Below are 26,854 nucleotides of genomic sequence, written 5' to 3' on the forward strand. Positions count from 1 at the left end.
TTTTTTGTGACGCTCATTATCGAGATAGTGTACCAAAATTTGGGAGTAAGTAGGTCATGACGTAACTAAGTAAAATCTCCAGGGGCGGAACGCTGCTTGGGGTACAAAGGGGTGGTAGGCAGGGGTGAGTATAAAAATATATGGGGGTTTTTTTGCCGTTCGTGATCGAGATAGTGCACCAAAATTTGGGAATAAGTAGATCATGATATCACTAAGTAAAATCCCCAGGGACGGAACGCTGCGAGGGGGACAAATGTTGTGCCAGGTGACAAAAAAATAATACACACTGCGACTTTGACCCCTTAAAACTACCCTCATCCCCAACTCTGGTTTCCGGATCTGGGGATTTTACTTAGCTAAGTCATGGTCTACTTATTCCCAAATATTGGTGCACTATCTCAATCTAGAACGTCGCAAAAAACCCCTTATATTTTTTATATTCACACCTACCCCCACCTCTTTATCGGCCACGCAGCGTTCCACCCATGGAGATTATAATTAGTTACCTCATGACCTACTTATTCCCAAATTTTGGTGCACTATCTCGATCATGAGCGTCACAAAAAAAGAATGTGTGTGTACTTTGTACGCACGTAAGAAGTTATACTTCTATTATATGATTTAAACGAAATTAATATACTTTTTATTTGTATTTTATTTAAATATTAAACTAATTTATACTTACTACTTCTCAAACATTTTTATTAAAACAGTGCCAAACATTAAAATAATACAAGAATAAAACACACAGAAACACATTAAAAATACCACAAATGATTTCTGAACATTAATTGTCGGAAATTTTTTTTAACTAAATACGTATTTTCTGAAAATAAAATTATATAATAAATATACTTACAATCACAAAATGTATAAAAAAAAATAAAAAAAAATAAAAGTTTCCATTGGGATTCGAACCAGCTTTTATCAGTGCGGTTGGTATTGGGGTTCATTCGCCTTGAACGCTTCGCCACGGAGGCAATGCGTCATTATTTACGAAGATCGACTAACTAAACGGATTAAACTTTTGACATTTTGAATTAGGTAAATCAAATTATTTTCATTTTGAATTGAAATGATTTAGAATTGAAAAAATACAACAAAACATAGAGTAAGAAAACAATATATTTGGTGAATATTGATAGAATTTTTCATGGTAATCAAATTATGTAAATAAAATTATTACATACTAATCATAGATATTCTTTTTCTCATGATCATCTTTCAGTGCGTCACAGTTTTTCGATTTCTCTCTAACGCATTAAATTGTATGTGACAGAAAAAAAGGCACGTCTGTGAATAATTTGGTAATTATTTTAGTTCGGTGATTATTCTAGTTGTCGATAGATGGCGCCATAATCAAAAAAGAATTATTTATTAAATAAAATAATAATATTATCAATATAATCTGTACAATTTATAAGACTATACAAATGAAAGAAAATACCATTTTATAAATGCAATAGACACAATTGATTTGGTTTTATTCCAAATTGAAAATAAAATTTGACAACTGTCAGATTTAACTAAAATGTCACCTTAGAATAAATGTCATAAATGTGTATTATCACGGACTTACCTTTTTTTCTATAATTTGTGACGCACTGAAAAATGTTCATGAAAAGGAGAATACTATGTATTTTGGTAGGTTCAAATAGGTATAGGTACCTACCTATGGAATTTTTTATTAGGACACTGATACATTTAACAATTATCATTACGTACCTGTTGCTTTTAAATACTATTTAAAAGTCACTACAGTGATAAAACTTTTTTGTTTCTGTCCTCACAACAATAAAACTAATATATTATACATTTGTTTACCTCCATATTGAACAATTATTTATTATTGACAGATCATTTCAACATCCAATCAGAGCCCGTATAACGACTAATACAATACCATACTGTCGGTGTGCGCATGCGCGCGGATCAACAATAAATTCACCCTTAATCTCAATTGCGCCTAAAGAAGTATAACTTCAAAAAAATAATAAAAACGGCGACTTTGACCCCTTTTAACTACTCTCGTCCCCCACCTGGGGTTTCCCGCTCTGATTTTTTACTTAGTTATGTTGTGGTCTATATATTCCCAAATTTTGGTGCACTCTCTCAATCACGAACGTCGCAAAAAACCCGTTATATTTTTTGTATTCACCCCCCGCCCTATCCCTTTGTCGGCCACGCAGCGTGCCACCCCTGGAGATTAAACATAGTTACGTCATGACCTACTTATTCCCAAATTTTAGTGCACTATCTCGATCATGAGTGTCCCAAAAAAAATATAATGAAGTATATTCAAATAGGAAATAAGCCACAATTTTACCTAAAAATGATTTTATTAACGTTTCGACGCCCAAGTCGGGTGTCGTTGTCAAAATACAAAATAATACTAAATAAACAAAAATGTTGTTGCTTAGAAAAAAATTCTTCTAATAATTTATTTAATCTGACTCATTTATATCGGCAATTCAGACACGTATTATACATTTTAAAGTAAACGACTTTAAAATGATATTGCCAATATTGATGAGTTGCGTTCCTGGGACGACTTTACTAAAAGATAGTTCATTCGATTACATGAAATCAATCCCAACTCAAGAATATCCGCCACAAAAAATCATAGCATGTGATCTGTCTTTAAAAAGACAACCAAATGCAACGGTGGCACTGAAATTCTCGCGTTAGAGATTCCATAGTAAATCACGAGGGAAACCAGGAAAAACCTCGTGATACTATCCCGACATCGTAAGTATTTGGGTTTACATTTAGTTTACTCTCAAAACTAATACCAAATTCTGACTTGATATTTTAAATTTTAAATAATACTAAAATACTAAATATGTACTAACTCGATATGTTACTGATTTACTAATTGTGGTATTTTCTTTCTATTGACTTCCTCCTTTAATATGGGTAACCACATCCTACTGCATTCTACCGAGGAATTTGCGACACAATTGGTTTCATTTAGCATAATTAGAGCCGCTTCTTTGATTTTTCTCTTTTTACTATCTGCTTCTTTTAGGACTATACTTGAATCTCTCCACTGAACTCTATGTTCATTATCCCATGCGTGTTGACATATTTGAGATCTATCAAATTCTCTATTTTTTATATAAGACTGATGTTCATTTACTCTAACGTCTAATGGTCTTGACGTTTCACCTATATAAAATTGTTCGCATTCACAAGGTATTTTATAAATACAATTCTTTGTTCTTTCTTGTTCAATGTTAGGTTTAGTTTTAGATAGAATAGATCTCAATGTGTTTGTTGTTTTGAATGTTGTTGATATGTTGAATTTATTTCCTATTGTTTTAAGTTTCTCGGATAGTCCTTTTACATATGGTATTGATATTTTCCTCGTATTATTTCTTGTGAATGTTGTAGGATCCCGTTCTAAGTTGTGCTGTTCCATTCGATCCAATCTTGACAATTCCTTATTTATAAACGATATGGGATAATCATTTTTTAATAAAACAGATGTTAACAATTGTTTTTCTTCTAAAAATGAATTTTCGTTAGAACAAGTAATTTTGGCTCTATCATATAAGGATTTAATGATTCCCTTTTTAACGTTGATGTTATGATTTGATTTGTAATTGAGATATCTGTTGGTGTGTGTTGGTTTTCTATACACTTGAGTCTCATATCCAGTATCCTTCTTTGAGACCAAAACATCTAGGAAAGGTAGGGTGTTATTGTATTCCTTTTCCATTGTAAACTTTATTGTCTCTTCTTGATCGTTTATAATATTCAGGAACGTATCCAACAATTCCGATCTATGAGGCCATATGGAAAACACATCATCTACATATCTCCACCATACTGTGGGTTTTAAATTTTGTTTAGAAATGATATTAGTTTCGAAATCCTCCATAAATATATTAGCCAATAATGGAGATAAAGAAGAGCCCATTGCGAGACCAAAATTTTGTTTATAGAATTCATTATTTAGTTGAAAATAGGTATTATTAGTACATAATGTCAATAACTCCATTATAGCTGATACATTTAGTCTTGTCCTAGTTGTTAATGTATTATCATTTTCTAATTTCGTTTTGATTATGTTTAAAGTTTTATCTAATGGCACATTTGTAAATAAACTGTTTATGTCAAAACTTACTAAAATATTATTTGGATTAAATTCAATATTTGATAATTTGTTTAAAAAATGTTGTGTATTTTTTATAAATGTGTCATTATTACTTGCAAATGGTTTTATAATATTTAACAAAAATTTTGATAGTTCACTACAAGGAGAATTGATGGTACTACAAATAGGTCTAAGTGGAATATTTGCTTTGTGAATTTTCGGTACTCCATAAAAATGTGGTGTCTTACTGTAATGAGGTGTCATTAATTTTCTTTGATAGTACGTTAGGTCATTTTTAAATTTGAATAAAGTTCTATAGATTTTGTTTTCCAGTGTCTTCGTTGGATTCTTCGTTAATTTGGTATAAGGTCCATTTGTAATTAGATCTGTAATTTTGTCCTCATATTGTACTTTATCCATTATTACAGTTGCATTTCCTTTATCCGCTGGTAGGATTGTTATGAAGTCATCATTTTTTAAAGTTTTTAACGCTTTTATTTCCTCTTTGCTGATGTTCTGTTCAATTTTATTAGATTTTTCCAATTCAAGTTTACATAGTACCCTATATTGTTCTTCTTCATGAGTTGGTAAACACTGGAATATTTTTTCCACTGCGCTAATTATGTCTAATTTTGGAATAGATGGATGAGTGACAGCATAGTTTAAACCTTTTGACAATACCAAATTTTCCGTTGCATTTAAATGTCTATTTGATAGATTGACAACTGTCGCTAATATGTCATTATTTCTATTTAGGTTATCAAAAGTATGTATACTATTTTGTTCTAAAAGAATATTAAATTTATTTAAATGTATATTTCTTTGTTTCTGATATGAATTTTGATAAATTATGTGTAAACTAAAAATAATTCGATCAAAATCAGAATTTGATATCATTCCGTAAAGCAAATCTTCAATACTTACGATGTCTTGTTCAATAAAATATAAATTTGATCTATGAAATTGTAACCTTTCCCGGATCATTGACACACTGGTTCTATGTAAAATATTTTGGAGTCTTCTGCTTGAGTATGCTGGCCGTAACCTCAAGCCTTTTGGTATTAAATTGTTGTCTCTACATCGTCTTAAAAATTTAATTGAATTTTGACAGTGTGCCAATTTCTCGTACAAAGTTTCCAATCTCCTAAAATTTTGACAAACGCTAGGCCCATACCGGTTTCTTAATGTTGTTCTGAAGCTATTTTCTTGTGGCATTTTTATAATCAAGTCTATTCAAATGGGAAATAAGCCACAATTTTACCTAAAAATGATTTTATTAACGTTTCGACGCCCAAGTCGGGTGTCGTTGTCAAAATACAAAATAATACTAAATAAACAAAAATGTTGTTGCTTAGAAAAAAATTCTTCTAATAATTTATTTAATCTGACTCATTTATATCGGCAATTCAGACACGTATTATACATTTTAAAGTAGACGACTTTAAAATGATATTGCCAATATTGATGAGTTGCGTTCCTGGGACGACTTTACTAAAAGATAGTTCATTCGATTACATGAAATCAATCCCAACTCAAGAATATCCGCCACAAAAAATCATAGCATGTGATCTGTCTTTAAAAAGACAACCAAATGCAACGGTGGCACTGAAATTCTCGCGTTAGAGATTCCATAGTAAATCACGAGGGAAACCAGGAAAAACCTCGTGATACTATCCCGACATCGTAAGTATTTGGGTTTACATTTAGTTTACTCTCAAAACTAATACCAAATTCTGACTTGATATTTTAAATTTTAAATAATACTAAAATACTAAATATGTACTAACTCGATATGTTACTGATTTACTAATTGTGGTATTTTCTTTCTATTGACTTCCTCCTTTAATATGGGTAACCACATCCTACTGCATTCTACCGAGGAATTTGCGACACAATTGGTTTCATTTAGCATAATTAGAGCCGCTTCTTTGATTTTTCTCTTTTTACTATCTGCTTCTTTTAGGACTATACTTGAATCTCTCCACTGAACTCTATGTTCATTATCCCATGCGTGTTGACATATTTGAGATCTATCAAATTCTCTATTTTTTATATAAGACTGATGTTCATTTACTCTAACGTCTAATGGTCTTGACGTTTCACCTATATAAAATTGTTTGCATTCACAAGGTATTTTATAAATACAATTCTTTGTTATTTCTTGTTCACTGTTAGGTTTAGTTTTAGATAGAATAGATCTCAATGTGTTTGTTGTTTTGAATGTTGTTGATATGTTGAATTTATTTCCTATTGTTTTAAGTTTCTCGGATAGTCCTTTTATATATGGTATTGATATTTTCCTCGTATTATTTCTTGTGAATGTTGTAGGATCCCGTTCTAAGTTGTGCTGTTCCATTCGATCCAGTCTTGACAATTCCTTATTTATAAACGATATGGGATAATCATTTTTTAATAAAACAGATGTTAACAATTGTTTTTCTTCTAAAAATGAATTTTCGTTAGAACAAGTAATTTTGGCTCTATCATATAAGGATTTAATGATTCCCTTTTTAACGTTGATGTTATGATTTGATTTGTAATTGAGATATCTGTTGGTGTGTGTTGGTTTTCTATACACTTGAGTCTCATATCCAGTATCCTTCTTTGAGACCAAAACATCTAGGAAAGGTAGGGTGTTATTGTATTCCTTTTCCATTGTAAACTTTATTGTCTCTTCTTGATCGTTTATAATATTCAGGAACGTATCCAACAATTCCGATCTATGAGGCCATATGGAAAACACATCATCTACATATCTCCACCATACTGTGGGTTTTAAATTTTGTTTAGAAATGATATTAGTTTCGAAATCCTCCATAAATATATTAGCCAATAATGGAGATAAAGAAGAGCCCATTGCGAGACCAAAATTTTGTTTATAGAATTCATTATTTAGTTGAAAATAGGTATTATTAGTACATAATGTCAATAACTCCATTATAGCTGATACATTTAGTCTTGTCCTAGTTGTTAATGTATTATCATTTTCTAATTTCGTTTTGATTATGTTTAAAGTTTTATCTAATGGCACATTTGTAAATAAACTGTTTATGTCAAAACTTACTAAAATATTATTTGGATTAAATTCAATATTTGATAATTTGTTTAAAAAATGTTGTGTATTTTTTATAAATGTGTCATTATTATTTGCAAATGGTTTTATAATATTTAATAACAATTTTGATAGTTCACTACAAGGAGAATTGATGGTACTACAAATAGGTCTAAGTGGAATATTTGCTTTGTGAATTTTCGGTACTCCATAAAAATGTGGTATCTTACTGTAATGAGTAGGGAGCGGATTTTATGCTAAATGCATATGGCATGCATATTTCGCATATTTGAGAACTTTACTAAATTTTGCATATTTTTAAAGAAACATGCATATTTTGTGCCTATTAAACAACATTTAAGTCCAAAAAAAATTTTCAATTTTTTAAAATGACACAAAATATTTCCCTGCACAGGCTGTCGTATCTATTAATTCGACAACTACCTGAAGAGGACAGCTCATTCACTGCCTTTCATTTTTTCTTAGAAAATACCCGATCTTTACACAAAGTACTTATAGTGTTTATAGTAACTCGTTATAAAATGATTGTAGGATGTTAAAGTGATGAAGGATGGTTTACCCAGAAATCGAATTTTATTTACTTTTATTGTATTTAGTAGGTATGATACCTATAATTCTGGTGATTCTTTTAAATCCTCCATTGTTAAGAGAATTTACACCTTTAACCATAGTTTTACGATTTTCTAACGGAAATTAACAAGTTATTTTAAATACGCCCCCCCCCAATTACTTCTACTGATGTTGAAAGGAGTTTTTCAAGTTATAAAAATATTTTATCTAATCAAAGAATATGTTTCCTCGTAAAGAATTTGGAAAAACACATTGTAGTGAATTATAATCGAAAATAATATATTTATAAAAAATAATATATATTTATAGTGATATTGTTGTTTTATTTTAAATAGGTAACTATTGGTAGCAGTTTTTGTAAAAACTGTGAATAAATTGCATATATTATAAAAAAATGATTTTATTTGAAAGATAATAAATAAGATAGCTGCCCATCCCCCTATAAAAGAACCCCTTAGAATAGAATAGAACAGAAAATTTGTGGTTTCTCGAAATGCGCATTTTTTGAATTTTTGTGCACATCTTGCGCATATTTCGTAATTTTTTACCGCATATATATGCGCATATTTCATCAAAATTGATCGCATATAAATCCGCTCCCTAGTAATGAGGTGTCATTAATTTTCTTTGATAGTACGTTAGGTCATTTTTAAATTTGAATAAAGTTCTATAGATATTGTTTTCCAGTGTCTTCGTTGGATTCTTCGTTAATTTGGTATAAGGTCCATTTGTAATTAGATCTGTAATTTTGTCCTCATATTGTACTTTATCCATTATTACAGTTGCATTTCCTTTATCCGCTGGTAGGATTGTTATGAAGTCATCATTTTTTAAAGTTTTTAACGCTTTTATTTCCTCTTTGCTGATGTTCTGTTCAATTTTATTAGATTTTTCCAATTCAAGTTTACATAGTACCCTATATTGTTCTTCTTCATGAGTTGGTAAACACTGGGCTATTTTTTCCACTGCGCTAATTATGTCTAATTTTGGAATAGATGGATGAGTGTCAGCATAGTTTAAACCTTTTGACAATACCAAATTTTCCGTTGCATTTAAATGTCTATTTGATAGATTGACAACTGTCGCTAATATGTCATTATTTCTATTTAGGTTATCAAAAGTATGTATACTATTTTGTTCTAAAAGAATATTAAATTTATTTAAATGTATATTTCTTTGTTTCTGATATGAATTTTGATAAATTATGTGTAAACTAAAAATAATTCGATCAAAATCAGAATTTGATATCATTCCGTAAAGCAAATCTTCAATACTTACGATGTCTTGTTCAATAAAATATAAATTTGATCTATGAAATTGTAACCTTTCCCGGATCATTGACACACTGGCTCTATGTAAAATATTTTGGAGTCTTCTGCTTGAGTATGCTGGCCGTAACCTCAAGCCTTTTGGTATTAAATTGTTGTCTCTACATCGTCTTAAAAATTTAATTGAATTTTGACAGTGTGCCAATTTCTCGTACAAAGTTTCCAATCTCCTAAAATTTTGACAAACGCTAGGCCCATACCGGTTTCTTAATGTTGTTCTGAAGCTATTTTCTTGTGGCATTTTTATAATCAAGTATATTCAAATGGGAAATAAGCAACAATTTTACCTAAAAATGATTTTATTAACGTTTTGACGCCCAAGTCGGGTGTCGTTGTCAAAATACAAAATAATACTAAATAAACAAAAATGTTGTTGCTTAGAAAAAAATTCTTCTAATAATTTATTTATAAAAATCATCAGCCACAAGAAAATAGCTTCAGAACAACATCAAAAAAAAAAACATAATAAAAACGGCGACTTTGACCCCTTATAACTACCCTCGTCCCCCACTCTGGTTTCCGGCTCTGGGGATTTTACTTAGTAATGTCATGGTCTACTAATTCCCAAATTTTGATCCACTATCTCAATCACGAAGGTCGCAAAAAACCGTTTATATTTTGTATATTCACCCCTACCCCCATCCCTTTGTCGGCCACGCAGCGTTCCGCACCTAGAGATTTTACTTAGTTACGTCATGACCTACTTATTCCCAAATTTTGGTGCACTATCTCGATCATGAGCGTCACAAAAAAAATAATAAAAATCGCGACTTTGACCCCTTATAACTACCCTCGGCCCCCACTCTGGTTTCCGGCTGTTGGTGAAAGTCATGTACACAACTAATTCAACATATCCCCGTATAATTTTTCCATATTACTTATCACGCACAAAATCCGCTTCTATCTCTCCGACTATTATCCCTGACCCCATCTGAGCAGACATGTAAAAACGCTTCATAGTGAGTTGTCAATGTTAATGAGTCAGATCAATTTAAATTAGAAGAATTTTTTTGTAAGTAACAAAAACAAAATTGGTTCAATTTAATAATGTTTTGTATTTTCACAACGATCTCCGAAGTAAAAATCGAAATGTCAAATTAAACATAAATTTACTTTTAAAGAAAAATTGTGGCTTATTTCCAATAATAGTAAATTGTCTATTTCGATATTTACGAAAAAATAAGAAAAACAAAATCTCAAAAATGTTTTTTTTTTTATGTGATTGTAAATACCTTTAGTTACCTATATCTATCTCAATTTTCATTATTATTTTATTGTTTTGGAAATAATTCTTCTTTGACCAAAATATTAATTTAAACTTGTAGGATTGATATTCAAATTTCGACAAAGAAAGGAACTTAAAGAATAAAAGTATTTTTTATATTGTATATAACTATAAAAAAATAGTTGAAAATTAAATCCAAAAGAAAACAGATGAAATAAACTCACCTCACTCTAGGAAAACCAGTTCTGCTCTTAGCAACGTCATCGACATAAAAGCGGATCGTACCATTTGATTGGATAAAAATACCATAGGCGTTTTTTTCAGCTAGAGAAATCATTTGCACACCATCTGGGCATTCTTTAGTATCAGACTTAAATGTAAATGTTACAGATTTAGTTCCACTCCATTCAATATCCTGATCCACATATGAAGATGTTGGATCTAACGTAAATGACTTTATTTCTGCCATATCGGTGGTAATAGACATAATACAATTTGACGGATTATATACCCTTAATTGTAAGTTACCAGCTGATGGCAATACTGGATCACTTTTTTCAATAGCCATTATGACAAATGCAGAAATGGCAAAAGAGCCAGCTGCTAAAAGTCCTCCACAAGCCATTCGCTGCAGAGGAGTCTTCAGTAAGTTACATTTTCCTAAAATTTAGAAGAGATTTAATTCAACTGAAAAGAGAATCAGAGAGAAATTTATTTGAGTTTACCATTTTAATGGACAACTAGGACAACATCTTATTTATATTAAACATATAATCAGTAAAAAGATGAGTATTTATAAGCAAATGGAAGATTTTTACCCAATGAGATTTTATCTTATAATATATAAGATCCCAAAAAATGTGACAGCTTTTTATCAAATCAATTTCTTTGGGACAACTTAATTCTTTATGACAAATGTATCTTGCCTGTAACTACATATTAATTGGAGACCATAGTCTTTACAAAGAAAACCTTACAGCAGCTCAGTACAACCCAAAGAGCGATGGAGAGGGCCATGCTAGGGATTAGTTTGATAGAAAGAATTCGAAATATCGACATTCGTGAAAGAACAAATAGTCGGAGAGATAGAAGCGGAATTTGTGCGTGATAAGTAATATGGAAAAACTATACGGGGATATGTTGAATTAGTTGTGTACATGACTTTCCTCAACGGCCGGAAACCAGAGTGGGGGACGAGGGTAGTTATAAGGGGTCAAAGTCACGGTTTTTATTATTTTTTGTGACGCTCATGATCGACATAGTGCACCAAAATTTGGGAATAAGTAGGTCATGACGTAACTAAGTAAAATTTCTAGGGGCGGAACGCTGCGTGGGCAACAAAGGGGTGGGGGTAGGGCTGAATATAAAAAATATAAAGGATTTTTTGCGTTGTTCGTAATTGAGATATTGCACCAAAATTTGGGAATAAGTAGATCATGACATAACTAAGTAAAATCCCAGAGCCGAAACCAGAATCGGGGACGAGGGTAGTTATAAGGGGTCAAAGTCGCGGTTTTTATTATTTTTTTTGTGACGCTCCTGATCGAGATAATGCACTAAAATTTGGTAATAAGAAGGCCATGACGTAACTAAGTAAAATCTCCAGGGGCGGAATCCTGCGTGGCCGACAAAGGGGTGGGGGCAGGGGTGAATATAAAAATTATAAGGGATTTTTTGTGACGTTCGTGATCGAGATAGTGAACCGACATTTGGGAGTAAGTAATTTGGGAGTAATCATGACGTAACTAAGCAAAATCACTAGGGGCGGAAACCAGAGTTGAGGACGAGGGTAGTTATAAGAGATCAAAGTCGCAGTTTGTATTATTTTTTTTGTGACGCAGCACAACATTTGTCCCCCACACAGCGTTCCGAACTGGAGATTTTACTTAATAACATCATGATCTACTTATTCCCAAATTTTGGTGCACTATCTCGATCACGAATGGCAAAAAAACCCCTTATATCTTTATACTCACCCCTGCCTACCACCCTTTTGTACCCCAAGCAGCATTCCGCCCCTGGTGATTTTACTTAGTTACGTCATGACCTACTTACTCAAAAAATTTTTGGTGCACTATCTCGATCATGAGCGTCACAAAAAAAATATAATCAGCGACTTTGACCCCTTATAACTACCCTCGTCCCCCACTCTGGTTTCCGACTCTGGGGATTTTACTTAGTTATGTCATGGTCTACTTATTCCCAATTTTTGGTGCACTATTTCAATTACGAACGTCGCAAAAAACCCTTTATATTTTTTATATTCACCCTTACCCCTACCCCTTTGTCGGCCACGCAGCGTTCTGCCCCTAGAGATTTTACTTAGTTACGTCATGACCTACTTATTTCCAAATTTTGGTGCACTATTACGATCACGAGCGTCACAAAAATGCCGCGATTTTGACCCCTAATAACTACCCTCATCCCCCACTCTGGTTTCCGGCCGTTGGGGAAAGTCATGTACACAACTAATTCAACATATCCCCGTATAGTTTTTCCATATTACTTATTACGCACAAAATCCGCTCCCAGCTCTTAGACCAAAAGATTACTGATGTCGTAGAACGTATAGCAAGGCTCAAGTGGCAATGGGTCGGACATGTTGCCCGCGATAATCCCGAAAAATGGACACAGAGACTAGTAAACTGGAGACCAAGAGAGAACAGGCGAGGAGTAGGCAGACTGCAGAAGAGGTGGGCAGATGATATCAAACAAGTCGCGGGCAAGTAGTGGATGAGAATTGCCAACAGTAGAGATCGATGGAAGCAAATGAAAGAGGCCTATGTCCAGCAGTGGACGAACACAGGCTGAAGAAGAAGAAGAACTTAATTCCGGATGTGCTGAATTTATATTGTGAGGTCATCATCATTCAATCTTCGCTTGTCCACTACTGGACATAGATCTCCACATAATTTTCTATCTGTTTCGATCTTGTGCCTCTTGAATCCAATTCCTATGACACCGTTTTAGATCATCAGTTCAACGTGTTGGTGGACGACCAGAGATCTACAAGCCTACCTTCGGTAGGCATCATCTCTTGGTGTCCATTCCAGTATTCGCTTTGTCCTTCAGTTATCTATCATTCGAGCCACGTGACCTGCTCAGTTCCATTTCAGTGTTGTTATTCTCTCTACTGCATCAGCCACTCCTGATCTTTGTCGTAGTTGGCGGTTTGGGATCTTGTCTCATCGTCTCGTAGTGAAACGCCCAACATAGCACGCTCCATCGCCCTTTGAGACACACCGATCTTTTGAACTGTTCTCCTTGTCATGGTCAACGTATCCGCTCCGTAAGTCAACAAAGGCAAAACACACTGAGTAAAGGTTTTTCTTTTAAGGCTATGGGTACATAATTTGCAAATATTTTACGGCTATCACTACTTTTTCTGTCTTTACTTGTCAAATTACGTGTAGTAAAATTCACACTGGTATGGATATGTAAACATTACTAGAATGTCATTCTACTTGGCAATGTCATAATTAACTTAAAGAGATGGCTTCTGAATGTTGTTGGATAACTGTTAATTATATAATTACAAATTATTAATTCAGTTAATAAATGTGATAATTTTTTCACTAACTATGTATTCAGTGATTGTAATAATTTATATTTATGTACAACAAAAACTAATACTCAATCGAGAAAAGAGGAAAAGTGTTAAAGTGATTTTTTAATAACATATTGTTACTATGGAACGATTACAATTTTGAACATCTTTAACAACAAAATACTTGTATCACAGAATATATTATCCTGATGTATTCTCTGCTTGGATCTTCCACAAATAATGCACAATAAATAAATTTTTATTAAGTTCACGTCTTAAATCAATTATTTATCAAATACACTATATTTCAATAATATTTAATCAATAACTCAACATATTCCCGATGCAATGTCAAATATTTAAAATTGTCACTGATTGTCAGTGTCTGACTGACAATATATGCTGACAATATTATATTCGGCTGAGTGCGTTGTAAGACAAAGATAGATTTGGAAAATATTACCACGGACATTGTGTTAATTTTTTTCGAATCCTGAAAAACCAATAAATATTTTTGAAAAATTTAAACGCAGAATGAAAGAATTAATTATTACCGAGGGCCGAAAGTCCCTTAGAATAAATAAAAAGTTTATTTTGAATGAGATATTTGAAATTAAAAATCACACTAAATTTTATCTTAGTTTTTCACCCCTGTAACTTATTAAAACAAACATTATAGTAGTTCTCAGGGACTTTCGGCCCTCGCTAATAACGTTATCTCTCATTCTGCGTTTAAATTTTTCAAAAATATTTATTAGTTTTCTCAGGATTCGAAAAAAATGAATCCCCATTTGAATAGCATTGCAGCCGAAAATACGTACCGATCCTCTTAAGAGGCTACCGTAGCGATCAACAGGTAGCAACAAACGCGGTCCAAGATTGCGGCTGTAATTTTGAATATTTTGTCGAGATATTTGTCACACATATTCGTAATATAATAAAGAATGGCGGTACAGAGCCCAATTTGAGAAAAATATTAGAATGTGGAAATTACTCTGTAATTAAATACAATATTAAAAAAACGAGCCTGTACCGCCATTAAGAAGAACAAAAAAATACACTTTCTTCAAATAAACTTTTTTATCCCATGCCTAGATTTTGTGTAATTTTGAACCTACTAAAATTTTTTGAACTTCTTAAAAATGACAACAGCTTTAGGAAATACAAGACATCAAAAATGTCCCATTTTTAAGGTGGTGCGTTAATTTTGATGCTTAGTGTATTTATTATATTTGATTAATTTTTACATTTTTCTCCGCCTAATCCGGATTTTCTATAACCCGGATCGGCCGTGGTCCTGATTAATCCGACTTATCGAGGTTCCATTGTATCCCGAAACGCAATGGTATATTAATTTATTTATGGAATTTTTGGACTGACTTATGCCATATAAAATCAAAATAGAATTTTTCGCCATTCGAAAATACTTGACTGAGTATTCACCACATAGTTTTTGTTTTTTTAAATTCGATGCCCAACCGATTAAAAAATTGCTTCCAAAAACGCTAAAATTGGCATTTTTTTGGGATTTTTAATACTTCAATGGGAGTCAATGGGAGCAAAAATAGGATATTACCTCCGAACTCTATCCTACTGCATGGATTTTAATGGAATTTTGGGAATAGCCTCTACTTATCTCCTAATTCAAAGTCTACCCTATGCCGATGTGTGCTTTTATTTTGGGGGTGGTTCCCACCCCTTTTCGGGGGTAGAAAATTTCTTGGTTAAGTTAACCACGGAAGTGACTAGATAACTTAATTTTAAGCAAAAACTGTTCTATAATCTTTTTTTGAAAACTCAATATTTTTTGAGTTATTCTTGATTGAAAATTGGCCATTTTCATTGAAACATCTTTTCGAACGGTTTTTGGCAAATATATTAAAAACTATGCATCTAACTAAAAAAACTATATGAAATATTTTTGTAGCTTATAAAAAACCAAAGAGACTAGTTCATTCATAAATCTTCTAGTTATAATATTAAAAGAGATATGGTAGGTGAAAATAGTTTGTTTTTTTTGTGCATGCTCAAATCGTTGTGTTCAACTTGAAATAACAGACAACGGTCGATTTTAGGTGTATAATGTTACCAGTAACGTTTTGTTACCAGTAATGTTTTGTAGTGCGTAATAAGATCTTTAAGGCTATGGGTACATAATTCGCAAATATTTTACGTGTATCCCTACTTTTTCTGTCTTTACACGGCAAATTACGCGTAGTAAAATTCACACTGGTATGGATATGTAAACATTACTAGAATGTCATTCTACTTGAAAATGTCATTATTAATTTCAAGAGATGGGTTTTGAATGTTCTTGGATAACTGTTATTTTTATAATTGGAAATTATTAATTCAGTTAATAAATGTGATAATTTTTTCACTAACTATGTATTCAGTGATTGTAATAATTTATTTGTACAACAAAGACTAATACTCAATCGAGAAAAGAGGAAAAGTGTTAAAGTGAGTTTTTAATAATATATTGTTATGGAACGCTTACAATTTTGAACATCTTTAACAACAAAATACTTGTATCACAGAATATATTATCCTGATGTATTCTCTGCTTGGATCTTCCACAAATAATGCACAATAAATAAATTTTTATTAAGTTCACGTCTTAAATCAATTATTTATCAAATACACTATATTTCAATAATATTTAATCAATAACTCAACATATTCCCGATGCAATGTCAAATATTTAAAATTGTCACTGATTGTCAGTGTCTGACTGATAATATATGCTGACAATATTATATTCGGCTGAGTGCGTTGTAAGACAAAGATAGATTTGGAAAATTTTACCACGGCATTGTGTTTATTTTTTTCAAATCCTGAAAAAACCAATAAATATTTTTGAAAATTTTAAACGCAGAATGAAAGACTAAATTATTACCGAGGGTCGAAAGTCCCTTAAAATAAATAAAAAGTTTATTTTGAATGATATATTTGAAATTAAAAATCATACTAAATTTTCTCTTAGATTTTCACCCCTGTAACTTATTAAAATAAACATTATAGAAGTTCTCAGGGACTTTCGGCCCTCGCTAATAACGTGATCTTTCATACTGCGTTTAAATTTTTCAAAAATACTTATTAGTTTTCTCAGGATTCGAAAAAAATGAATCCCCATTTGAATTGCATTGCAGCCGAAAATACGTACCGATCCTCTTAAAATGAGCAATATTAAAGGTATATTGCATTCAAACTAAGCGAGATATACTCCAAAAAAATTGATGATTAATGTATTTTGAGAAAAAATGAGAATTATATTTTTAACCTCCCATCCGCCAGAATTTTAATGCATCATTTTACTTCTACAATACCTTTTATTATAGTATTATGGACGGGTTCAAAAAGTTGGACGGGTTTAAAATGAATGGTTTAAAAAAATAAGATCAATTTATAGAGTGCATTTTTAGATTTCGTTAAAAAGCTTCTTTCTCTACATGTAACTTGAAAATTATAAGATAAAACATACAATAATAAAACACAAAACAAAATTTTTATTCAACAAAATCCTACATTTTTGTGTAGTACCTTTTTTTCGTATCTCTTATCATTTTCGAGTTACATGGTGAAAAAGGATGATTCTCAAGAAAATTTAAAAATGCGCTCTATAATTTGATCTTATTTTTTTTCAAAAACTATTCATTTTAAACTTTTTAAATATAGAAATAACACTATAATAAAAAGTATTGTAGAAGGAAAACGAGGCAATTAAATTCTGATGGATGAGGGGTTAAATGTTCACATTTTTTTTTATTCCCATTTTGCAGCATATCTCTCTTACTTTGAATGTAATCGACATTTAATGTTGCTCATTCTAAAGGTCTTTTCAATCACTAAAAAAGGTATTGGTAGCATTATACAACTAAAATCGACCGTTTACCTTTTATTTCAAGTTGAATACACCGATTTCAGCATTCACCAAAAAAACAAACTATTCTCACCTACCATATCTCTTTTTGTATTATAACTAGAAGATATATGAAGAAACGAATCTCTTTGTTTTTCATAAGCTACAAAAATGTTTTCTATAGTTTTTTTCGTTAGATGCATATATTTTAAGGTATTCGCAAGAAATCGCCCGAAAAGGTGTCATTTTTCAATGAAAACGGCCAATTTTCAACTACGAATAACTCAAAAAATTATTGAGTATTCAAACAAAATTATTTAACAGTTTTTGCTTAGAATTAGGTTCTCTAGCCACTTCCGTGGTTATTTCATCCAAAAAATTTTACACCCCCGAGAAGGGGTGGGAACCACCCCCAAGATAAAAGCGCACATCGACATAGGGTAAACTTTGTTTCTTGAGCTATTCTCTACTTATTGTGAAAATATCGAGTAAATCGATGTAGTAGGACGGAATTCGGAGCCAAATAACCTCATTGACTGCCCTATAAGCATTTTACGAAACAATCACAAGAAATAGTTATTAAAAAAAGTGATTTGGAGGCGAAAAAGGATTTTTTTTATAATTTGTTCAGTTTCTTTTGGTTTACAGTATTCACAATGTTAATTATGCAAATAATAAAATTCATTAAATTTTAAATAAAGAACTGAAACTACATTAACAATCTACCCCAATTTCAGTTTTTAATGTTTTAAACAATTGCGCTATGTTTAAAAATATCTACGGTTCTATGATTGGTTGTACAACTTCCTCTCTTTTTTTACAATATGTGTTTTTTTATAACCTTTCAGATGGGATATTTTGTTTTTTTTTTTGTACAGGTTAAAACGGCGCTATACAGTGATGAGCGCACTAATAACCGGCAAAATAACGCAAAAGATGCAAAGCATATTAAGTTGTGAGATAAAAAGAGATGAACCTATTGGAGGTGTTAAATTAAGCGATAGTAACTTATAAATTGACATTATATTGATTGTTTCCCATCTTTAGGAGTATGTCAGTTAAAACTGTCACTGTCACAGTGACAGTTTTAATTGACATACTCCTCTGATACGTCTAAAGGTGGGAAACAATCAATATAATGTCAATTTATATGTTACTATCGCTAAATTTAACAACTCTACTAGTTTTATTTCTTTTTATCTCACAATTTAATGTTTTTTCCATCTTTTGCGCTATTTTGCCGGTTATTAGCGCGCTCATCACTGTATATTGACAACGTATCTTTACAGCTATTTGAAAATGGCCCTTTTTCTCAAATGGGATAAACAAATAGAATGGTTTAAAAGCTACACGGCTGATCGGGCCCATCTTTTGCAGATAATACACACAGAGATATCTTTTAATCATGGCACAATATAATAATTACCTAGAAGTGGATAAACGCAGTAGGTAAACAGTGGAATAAAAGCCAAAATCAACAATGGGTTGACGATCTGCATCTGATCTGGCAAAATTGTGTAGAATCCAATGTTTCCATCCATTCTGACTGCCATCAAGGTCCATCCTGATCCTTGCTGGTCATAGAGAGCCCAGAAAATCGGCAGAGGAAGAAGGAGAACTAAGACATGGAGTGATACCTTAGTATCGTTTACTAGTTGTTCTCCGTATCTTTCTTTTGCATAATCAAGCCAATGTTCCCTTTTCTCGTTGGACTTTAGCTTATTCTTTATTCCACACTAAAATCACAAACAATTTTTATAATTTATTGTAACGAAAAAGTTACTTTTGACGACCTCAAATAACGGTTGAAACTCGACTGACTGGTAGGCGGAGCCTAGGCTCTAGACCAGTGGTTCCCAACCTATTTGAGTCATGTACCATAGTTCTCTTTATTATTTTTGGTACCACTTAACTTAATTACCTACCTAGCAAGCTAGTAGGCTATTGACTATGTAGGTACTTTAGAAAGAAACTACAACGTTCAAGGGGATTTATTGTTTTATATGGTCAATGGACCTCTGAATATGAAAAAACCGCGGAGAGCTACCATTTAAAGGGGTGCGTTTTTGAGAAAAGAGTGAATTAACCCCTATGCACTGGGGTGCATAGAGTGAGTTCTATGCACTTTTCGTACATACACATCTACAGAAAAATTGTTCTGAATTAAATTTACTATCGAAATATCACCTTTTAAAGACAAAAATATTTTTATACAAAATATTCAAAAAAAGCAAGAAAATTTCTCATTAAGTATAACTTTTTTTCTTGTACATTAAGTATATAGGGTGAGGCAGATAACTGGACTATTAGAAATATCTCGAGAACTAAAAACAATAGAATCATGAAAATTGGAATAAAGTGGTTTTGAAGGATGATCTATTAAATAAAAATATTTTCATCTCTTTGCAACTTCCGGATATACCGGAAGTTGCGTATAACTTCGTTTTTATAAATGGGACACCCTGTATATTTTTACGTTTTTGGATTCTCCTCAATATCTTCTTTCTTAAAATATGAGATTTGTAACATTATACAGGGTATTTTAAGAGATATTTACGTTTTATTTATTAATTTCGTTGCAACGTCCACACCCTGTAGAATTGTAATAGTTTGACATTAAAAACTCTGCTGACATTCAAGTTATTTTTAATATAGTCTACTATTGTTAAGAATCATTAGTATAGCTAATTTTGAAATTTTAGTATACAGGTTTGGTCGAAACTCGGAATGAATATTTTCTGAGTTTTCTTAAATGGAACACCCTGTATTTTAGTATTGTAATGAAATGATATTTCATGGTACTTTTTTATTTTATAAGTATTCCCTATACCTAACTGCTTCAATTTGTGTGTTATTGGGGATTCAACCTAAACATTAATTGCAACAAAAAAATACGTAAAATTTTATTAGGTCGGCCGTGAAAATATTGAATCACAAATAATTTTTCAGAAATAAATACATATTAATCCAGACTGATCCTTAAAATTACCAATAATGGTTTAGCTATCAAAATACCTACGTAGTTAAGATTGTTGGTGCGACTAACAATTTAGCACAAATTAAAGTAGTTAGGTATTGGGACCGTGCAAGTTCGGCAAAGCGACCCCTATTTCTGCGCTCTGTACTATTATTCGCACTTTTAATTATATTGGCCAATTATATTAGTCCTGGTTACTGGATAATTGTCAAGGCCATAGTCCAAAAAAAATAATAAGAAGAAAAAATAAGATTCAGGTTATGTTATGAAAACATCAACAATTGTATGTAGTAAATAAAATTAGTTATTAAAATGCAGTACTGCAAGCAAAATACAATTAATTAAATTTACCTTTATATAATAATTGCATATCATATCAATATTGTGGAGCAATATATAATTTTTCTGCTTCATTGACAGAAGGTATGAAATATACGTCAATTTAACAATTTCAATTGACAATATGAATTATTTAAGATAGTTGCAATATTTTTCCGCGACTCGCGCAGGGTCGTTTCTCGTTTCCCTTTCCAAGTACTTGCACACCGCGAATAGGGAATGCTTAAGAAATAAAAAATTACCATGAAATATCATTTCATTACAATACTAAAATACAGGGTGTTCCATTTAAGAAAACTCAGAAAATATTTATTCCGAGTTTCGACCAACCCTGTATACTAAAATTAAAAATTTAGCTATACTAATGATTCTTAACAATAGTAGACTATATTAAAAATCATTTAAACGTAAGTAGAGTTTTAGATGTCAAACTACATACTACAATTCTACAGGGTGTGAATGTTACTACGAAATTAATAAAAAAAAATGTAATTATCTTTTAAAATACCCTGTATAACATTACAAAACCTCATATTTTAAGAAAGAAGACATCGAAGAGAATCCAAAAATGTAAAAATATACAGGGTGTCCCATTTAAAAAACCAAGTTATAAGCAACTTCCGGTATAACCAGAAGTAGCAAATAGATGAAAATATTTTCATTAAACAGATGACTCTTCAAAACCCCTAAATTCAAATTTTCATGATTCTGTTGCCTTTAGTTCTAGAGATATTTCTAATAGGCCCTTTATTTGCCTCACCCTATATACATTGTCGAATAAAAAAGTAAGCTTGTATTCTTTACTTTAAAATGGTGTATTGTAAAAAAATCTAGGACTATTTTTAAACAAGATATCCGCAGGATATCCAAGGATATCCGAAATTTGAGAAAAATCTTGATTTTTTTTTTAATTAGAAGACTATAATTGCACATTAGTACATAACTGTTAATTCCAAAAAACTTTTTTGAATAACATTTTGCGATATTGTGAAATATAGCGAAATTAATATTTTTTAACATCCCTCGTATATTATTGATAAAATTTGATATCTGACGATTGCATCTTAGGTTTTAGACTATGCAGAGCAGTTTATGAAGAACAAGTTTTTTTTCATAAAATTAATAATAAACAAGCTGAAAATGCGAGCATTACCATAACGAAAACTTTGTTTATTTACGTATTTAAAATCATAATATGGAAACTGTCTATTATGAACAGTTGTTTAGCATTAAAAGCTATGTTTTAATATGCAATTATATCCTTCTAATTTAAATATTGTGAACTAATATAAAGGATCTTATCCTCGGGCGAAATTCATATTTTTTGACATACCTCGAATAAAATTGATAAAATTTGATATGATGATTGCATCTTAGATTTTAGACCATGCATATCTTTTTATGAAGAATAACTTTTCTTCGTAAAATTAATAATAAAAGAGTTATAAATGAAAATGATGTTGGTATCCGTAATTTGAGAAAAATTTTCAAATATTTTTTTTGTTAGGATGTACTTAAATAATTGCATATATTAGAACATAATTTTTGAACTCCAAACAACTTTTTATAATAACAATTTTCAATATTTTGAGAAATAAAGATATTTTAATCTTTATCGAATTTCATATTTTTTGACATACCTCGTATAATATAGATAAATTTGATATCTGATGGTTGAATATATCCGGTTGTAGACCATACAGAATTTTTTATGAAGAATAACTTTTATCGTGAAATTAAAGATAAAAAAGTTTCCCATAATATGTGTCCAACTTAAGTAGACACTCTGTATATAATAATACATAATGAGGCGCTCAGAGCAACAGTGGCCTAACCCACATCCCACAATTTTACCAAAACGCTTTTATTACATTAAAGTTATCCCTTATTTAAGAATTTTCAAATGCAAAGTGGCTCAAGCAACCATTGCTTGAGCTGTTCTGCATCTGAAAATACTTAAATAAGGGATAACTTTGATGTAATAAAAGCGTTTGGGTAAAATTGTGGGATGTGGGTTAGGCCACTGTTGCTCTGAGCGCCTTAAATATAATATACTAAATAATAATAATAATAATAATAATAATAATATATATATATATTATTATATATATATATATCGATAAAAGGTACGTTGTCGCCTCGCGGTGAAAACTATGACGACCTCGCCTCACCCTTTTGTAGTTCTTTTTTTCAAAAAATATATGCATATATACAATGAGGGGAACTTTCTCATTAAGAATCTCTAAAGAGGGGAAACGATTTTAAATGTTTTTTTTATATATAAATTTACGATTAAATCCAATGCGCTGTCGCCTCACAACTATATATGACTAAGGATGAAAGCCGGTACGTTGTTGCCTCAGACGGCGTTGCCAAATATTCGAAAATGAATAAAGGATTGAGTGGGTCGAACTTTGGTGCACAGCGAGAGGTAGTATAGGTATTTATTACGCAGTACCGGCGCTAGGGTATAAGGCGCCCGCCTGCAAAAAAAGCATAGGCGCCCTTCGGTGTCTTTTAAATCAGTATTTTGTATAGCACCGACAGAAAAAAGGCCATTTTGGGGCCCCCAAACAGGGGCGCCCGCCTGCAGTGCATCCCTTGCAGGCCCGTTATCGCCGGCCCGTTATCGCCGGCCCTGTTATTACGGATATAGGTAAAGAAATAGTGGGAATTTGTTCACATGTTCTATTGTTGTTTACATTAAAAATAAAGGATGGTTATTTTTGATATTTTAAATAAGCTTAAGATATGAACATGCTTTGTTTGGATTATATGTTTAAAAAATTTTTATTAGTAGATATTCCAAAGCTAGTATTTTGCAATAAATTAAGCTAAGCCAAGTTATTTTGTGTGAATTATTGCTCTTATACAGTAAAATTATAAAGGCTCTTAACGATATAATTTATTATTTGCAGTAAACATATTACCTATCTCACAGAAAAAAGTGTCAACGGTTTATTTAAAAATTTTAATTAAAAATCAGTGAACTAGTATACATAGCTGTAAAAATGTTCCATCAAAACGTATTCTTACAGCAAAGTGTACGAAAATAATCCATAAGGTGGTGACGGTGGGGTGGTTTTAAGGGCGAAAATGGTTTTCTGAAATTTCTGGCTAAACATTGCATCGTTTAAAAAAATTCAACGCAAAAGCTGTGGGCGATAAAAAAATCTACAATTTGTGTAGTGGTCTTTTTATCCTAATCTCAAAAAATTTTGAGAAAAACTCAAAACTAGGTTTTTAGGTACCTATTTAATTTTTTTCTTCTACAAAAATGATTTCATTATGTTTTGTTTAAATGTCAAACCCTTGAATTGAGGCGTTGGTTAGATGTTTATTATGTCTAAGAATAAAAAAAAATTATAAAAATAGCAACAAAAAGTAAACAAAATATTTCTATATTTTCACTTAAGCATCATATAAAAAACTTACATATGCCATACACATTTTATTTTTATAAGATGTTGAATTTTTGATTTTATAATATTGGAATTCATCTTTATATCTAGATGGATATACGCCACCTTGAATATGATTTGAAAAGTGTTCTCTTAAAAGGTTTGTTTTTTAATATTTCTTCTTTGTGGAGGCACATATGAATCGCATTCGGAATCTTCCCTTGCTTGGTTTTTTGATGCTTTGAGTAGTTTTTTATTTGGATAGTACTTATCGTCACTGTCCGTTTTAAATTCTTTACTTGTTTGAGCCAGAACGTTATCTTTTGCAACCAACGGTTTACTTTTTTTAACTTTTTGCGTACCTGCAATACTTAGAAAATTAATATTCGTATTTTGAAGATTTCTTTTTTGATTATCTTCCGCATTTTTCTCAATCGTGGTGAAAATCTAGTTCTTCAAGCGATTTTCTTTTATATTCTAAAGGAAGAGAATCCCTTTCCATTACTATTAAAAATTTTGACAATTTTACGGTTTGATAAATGTCAGCAGGTAATTCATAACATTCATCATGCATTTTTTCGTCATGCCCCATAAACTTGACAAATTCTTTAGGTTTAATTTTTGGACATACTTAACATTTGTGCTATTGTTGCAATATTTTTGCGTAATTTGTTGCTTGATATAGCTTCAGAGTTTGTTAAAATCATTTTGCTTGTCAATTTACGGATCGAAACATCCCCTTTGTCCCATTTTAGCTTACTGCCTGGAACTGCAAACATATAGTTATTAACGTCGGACGACGTCAGACATGTATTTATGTTTATGTTTTATTAAAGTTTCTATGAAACCTTGCAACATTTTTGGAAGTAAAATAACAACAGCTCAAGAACCTTTACCAGAACACACTGGAATTTTGTGTCCTCTCGTAAGTGCCTTTTCTCCTTCAGTTAAAACATTTTCAAAATCACTGAAATCCGTTTATCTTTCGTTACTAGATTGCTGAATTCTTAAATACTGAACATCACCTATTCGTCTTCTGTTAAAAATAATGGCTAATGCTAGAGCATAATTAACTAAATTTTTATGTTTCAACATTATCAACATTGCTCTCAAACGTCTTCTGACACTTCACACCAATTTTAATACTTTCTTCTCAAAATATTTTAATATCACTTAGTGGTACTAGCTTTGGCAATTTTTGTTCTTGAATATCTTTGTTAGCGAGAGAAGCAATTTCCAAACTCCAACGATTTGTCAGCAACGTTTTCAAATTATGTATTTATAGCCCTTGGCCAATTCCTGTATTTGTCTTTCTGTTGTACACGTAAAATCAGCTGATTCTTTTAGTATTAAATGGAGGTGTTCACAGCAACATAGTTTTAGGTACGTACCCAAGTGCAACGCGATAATACGAGTAGGAGAACTGAAGGTCTTTTTAAAACTATTGTATACCAATAAAACTATTGTATACATATACAACGAAATTGAAAATGCTTATTAATTTTTGATTTACATGTTTACTCTGATTGGAGTACGAAGGGAACCATTCTCGTTGGAACTTTACCTCGCTGAGCAGACGAGACGTGAATTATAAATTGTAAAATTGCCTCATCTTCCTTAGTCTCCGCATCCGTTATGGCTTGCAAATTTTAGAAGCCTCAAAGGTATAACCAGAGAAGGTTCCCATTGGTTTCAATCTGGTAGGATGTGGAGCAACATTTTTGGTGTTGTTTTATGTGCTATTAGTTTGAAAACTTAGTCTTTTGCTAGCAGTTGCCGCTAGGGCATCCCAACCATTTCGTTCGTTGCAATTCGTGACTGCACGCCGGGGTTTGTCCTAGTTGGGTCAGAGAGAGCAGCATATGTGCCTCCTGATGAGAGACTAACAAGTTTCGAAACCTGTAGAGGCGCTTGCAGCGCTCTCTGATTGGAATAGAATATGATGCGCCTGTAGTTTCGCGTTGCAACGAAATTGAAAATGGTTATTCATTTTTGACATATAAAACTCTTGGAGCACTTGAGATCGTCAAAATTTTTGAGTCTTAAAATATGCTTTAAAGCAATCGTATTATTATTTACCATCGTTCTATACTTAATAATAAATATAGAGAGGGTTCGCATTCTTCCACTACATGCATAGTTTATACCCTCTCTCTTATGGTTTTTTAAGTAAAAATTATCAAAATTAACGTAAATGTAAATGCTATACACCTTTTGTTTTGTAGAAGACTCTTGTTCCTTAACATTTAATTTGGGGACAACGTTTTTTGGATCCATTACACATGCTGTAAGGGTTTGCAATTCAGAAACGTAATTATTACTGGAACCACCACGGTTTTTTGTTTGCAAATTCTGTTATGTCGTTTATAATGATACCGTCATTTGCTAATAGTCTAGCTAGAAGGCTTACAAGACATAATCAATAAAGTTACA

At 31.7% G+C, this 26,854-nt stretch overlaps 1 protein-coding gene across 1 annotated transcript in view; it reads right to left on the minus strand.

Annotated features, from left to right (window-relative positions):
- The window catches only part of LOC114344696 (peptide transporter family 1-like), a 142,738-nt gene that overhangs the window by 49,625 nt on the left and 66,259 nt on the right, over positions 1-26,854 (minus strand). The window contains exons 6-7 of the mRNA XM_050658470.1: positions 19,131-19,440; positions 10,520-10,955 (exon numbers count right to left, since the gene is read on the minus strand). Coding sequence (XP_050514427.1) covers positions 10,520-10,955; positions 19,131-19,440 — 746 coding nt within the window. The remainder of the gene's footprint in view (positions 1-10,519; positions 10,956-19,130; positions 19,441-26,854) is intronic.

Source organism: Diabrotica virgifera, chromosome 8 (genome assembly GCF_917563875.1).
Source record: "Diabrotica virgifera virgifera chromosome 8, PGI_DIABVI_V3a".
In the NCBI taxonomy this organism is placed as follows: Eukaryota; Metazoa; Arthropoda; class Insecta; order Coleoptera; family Chrysomelidae; genus Diabrotica; species Diabrotica virgifera.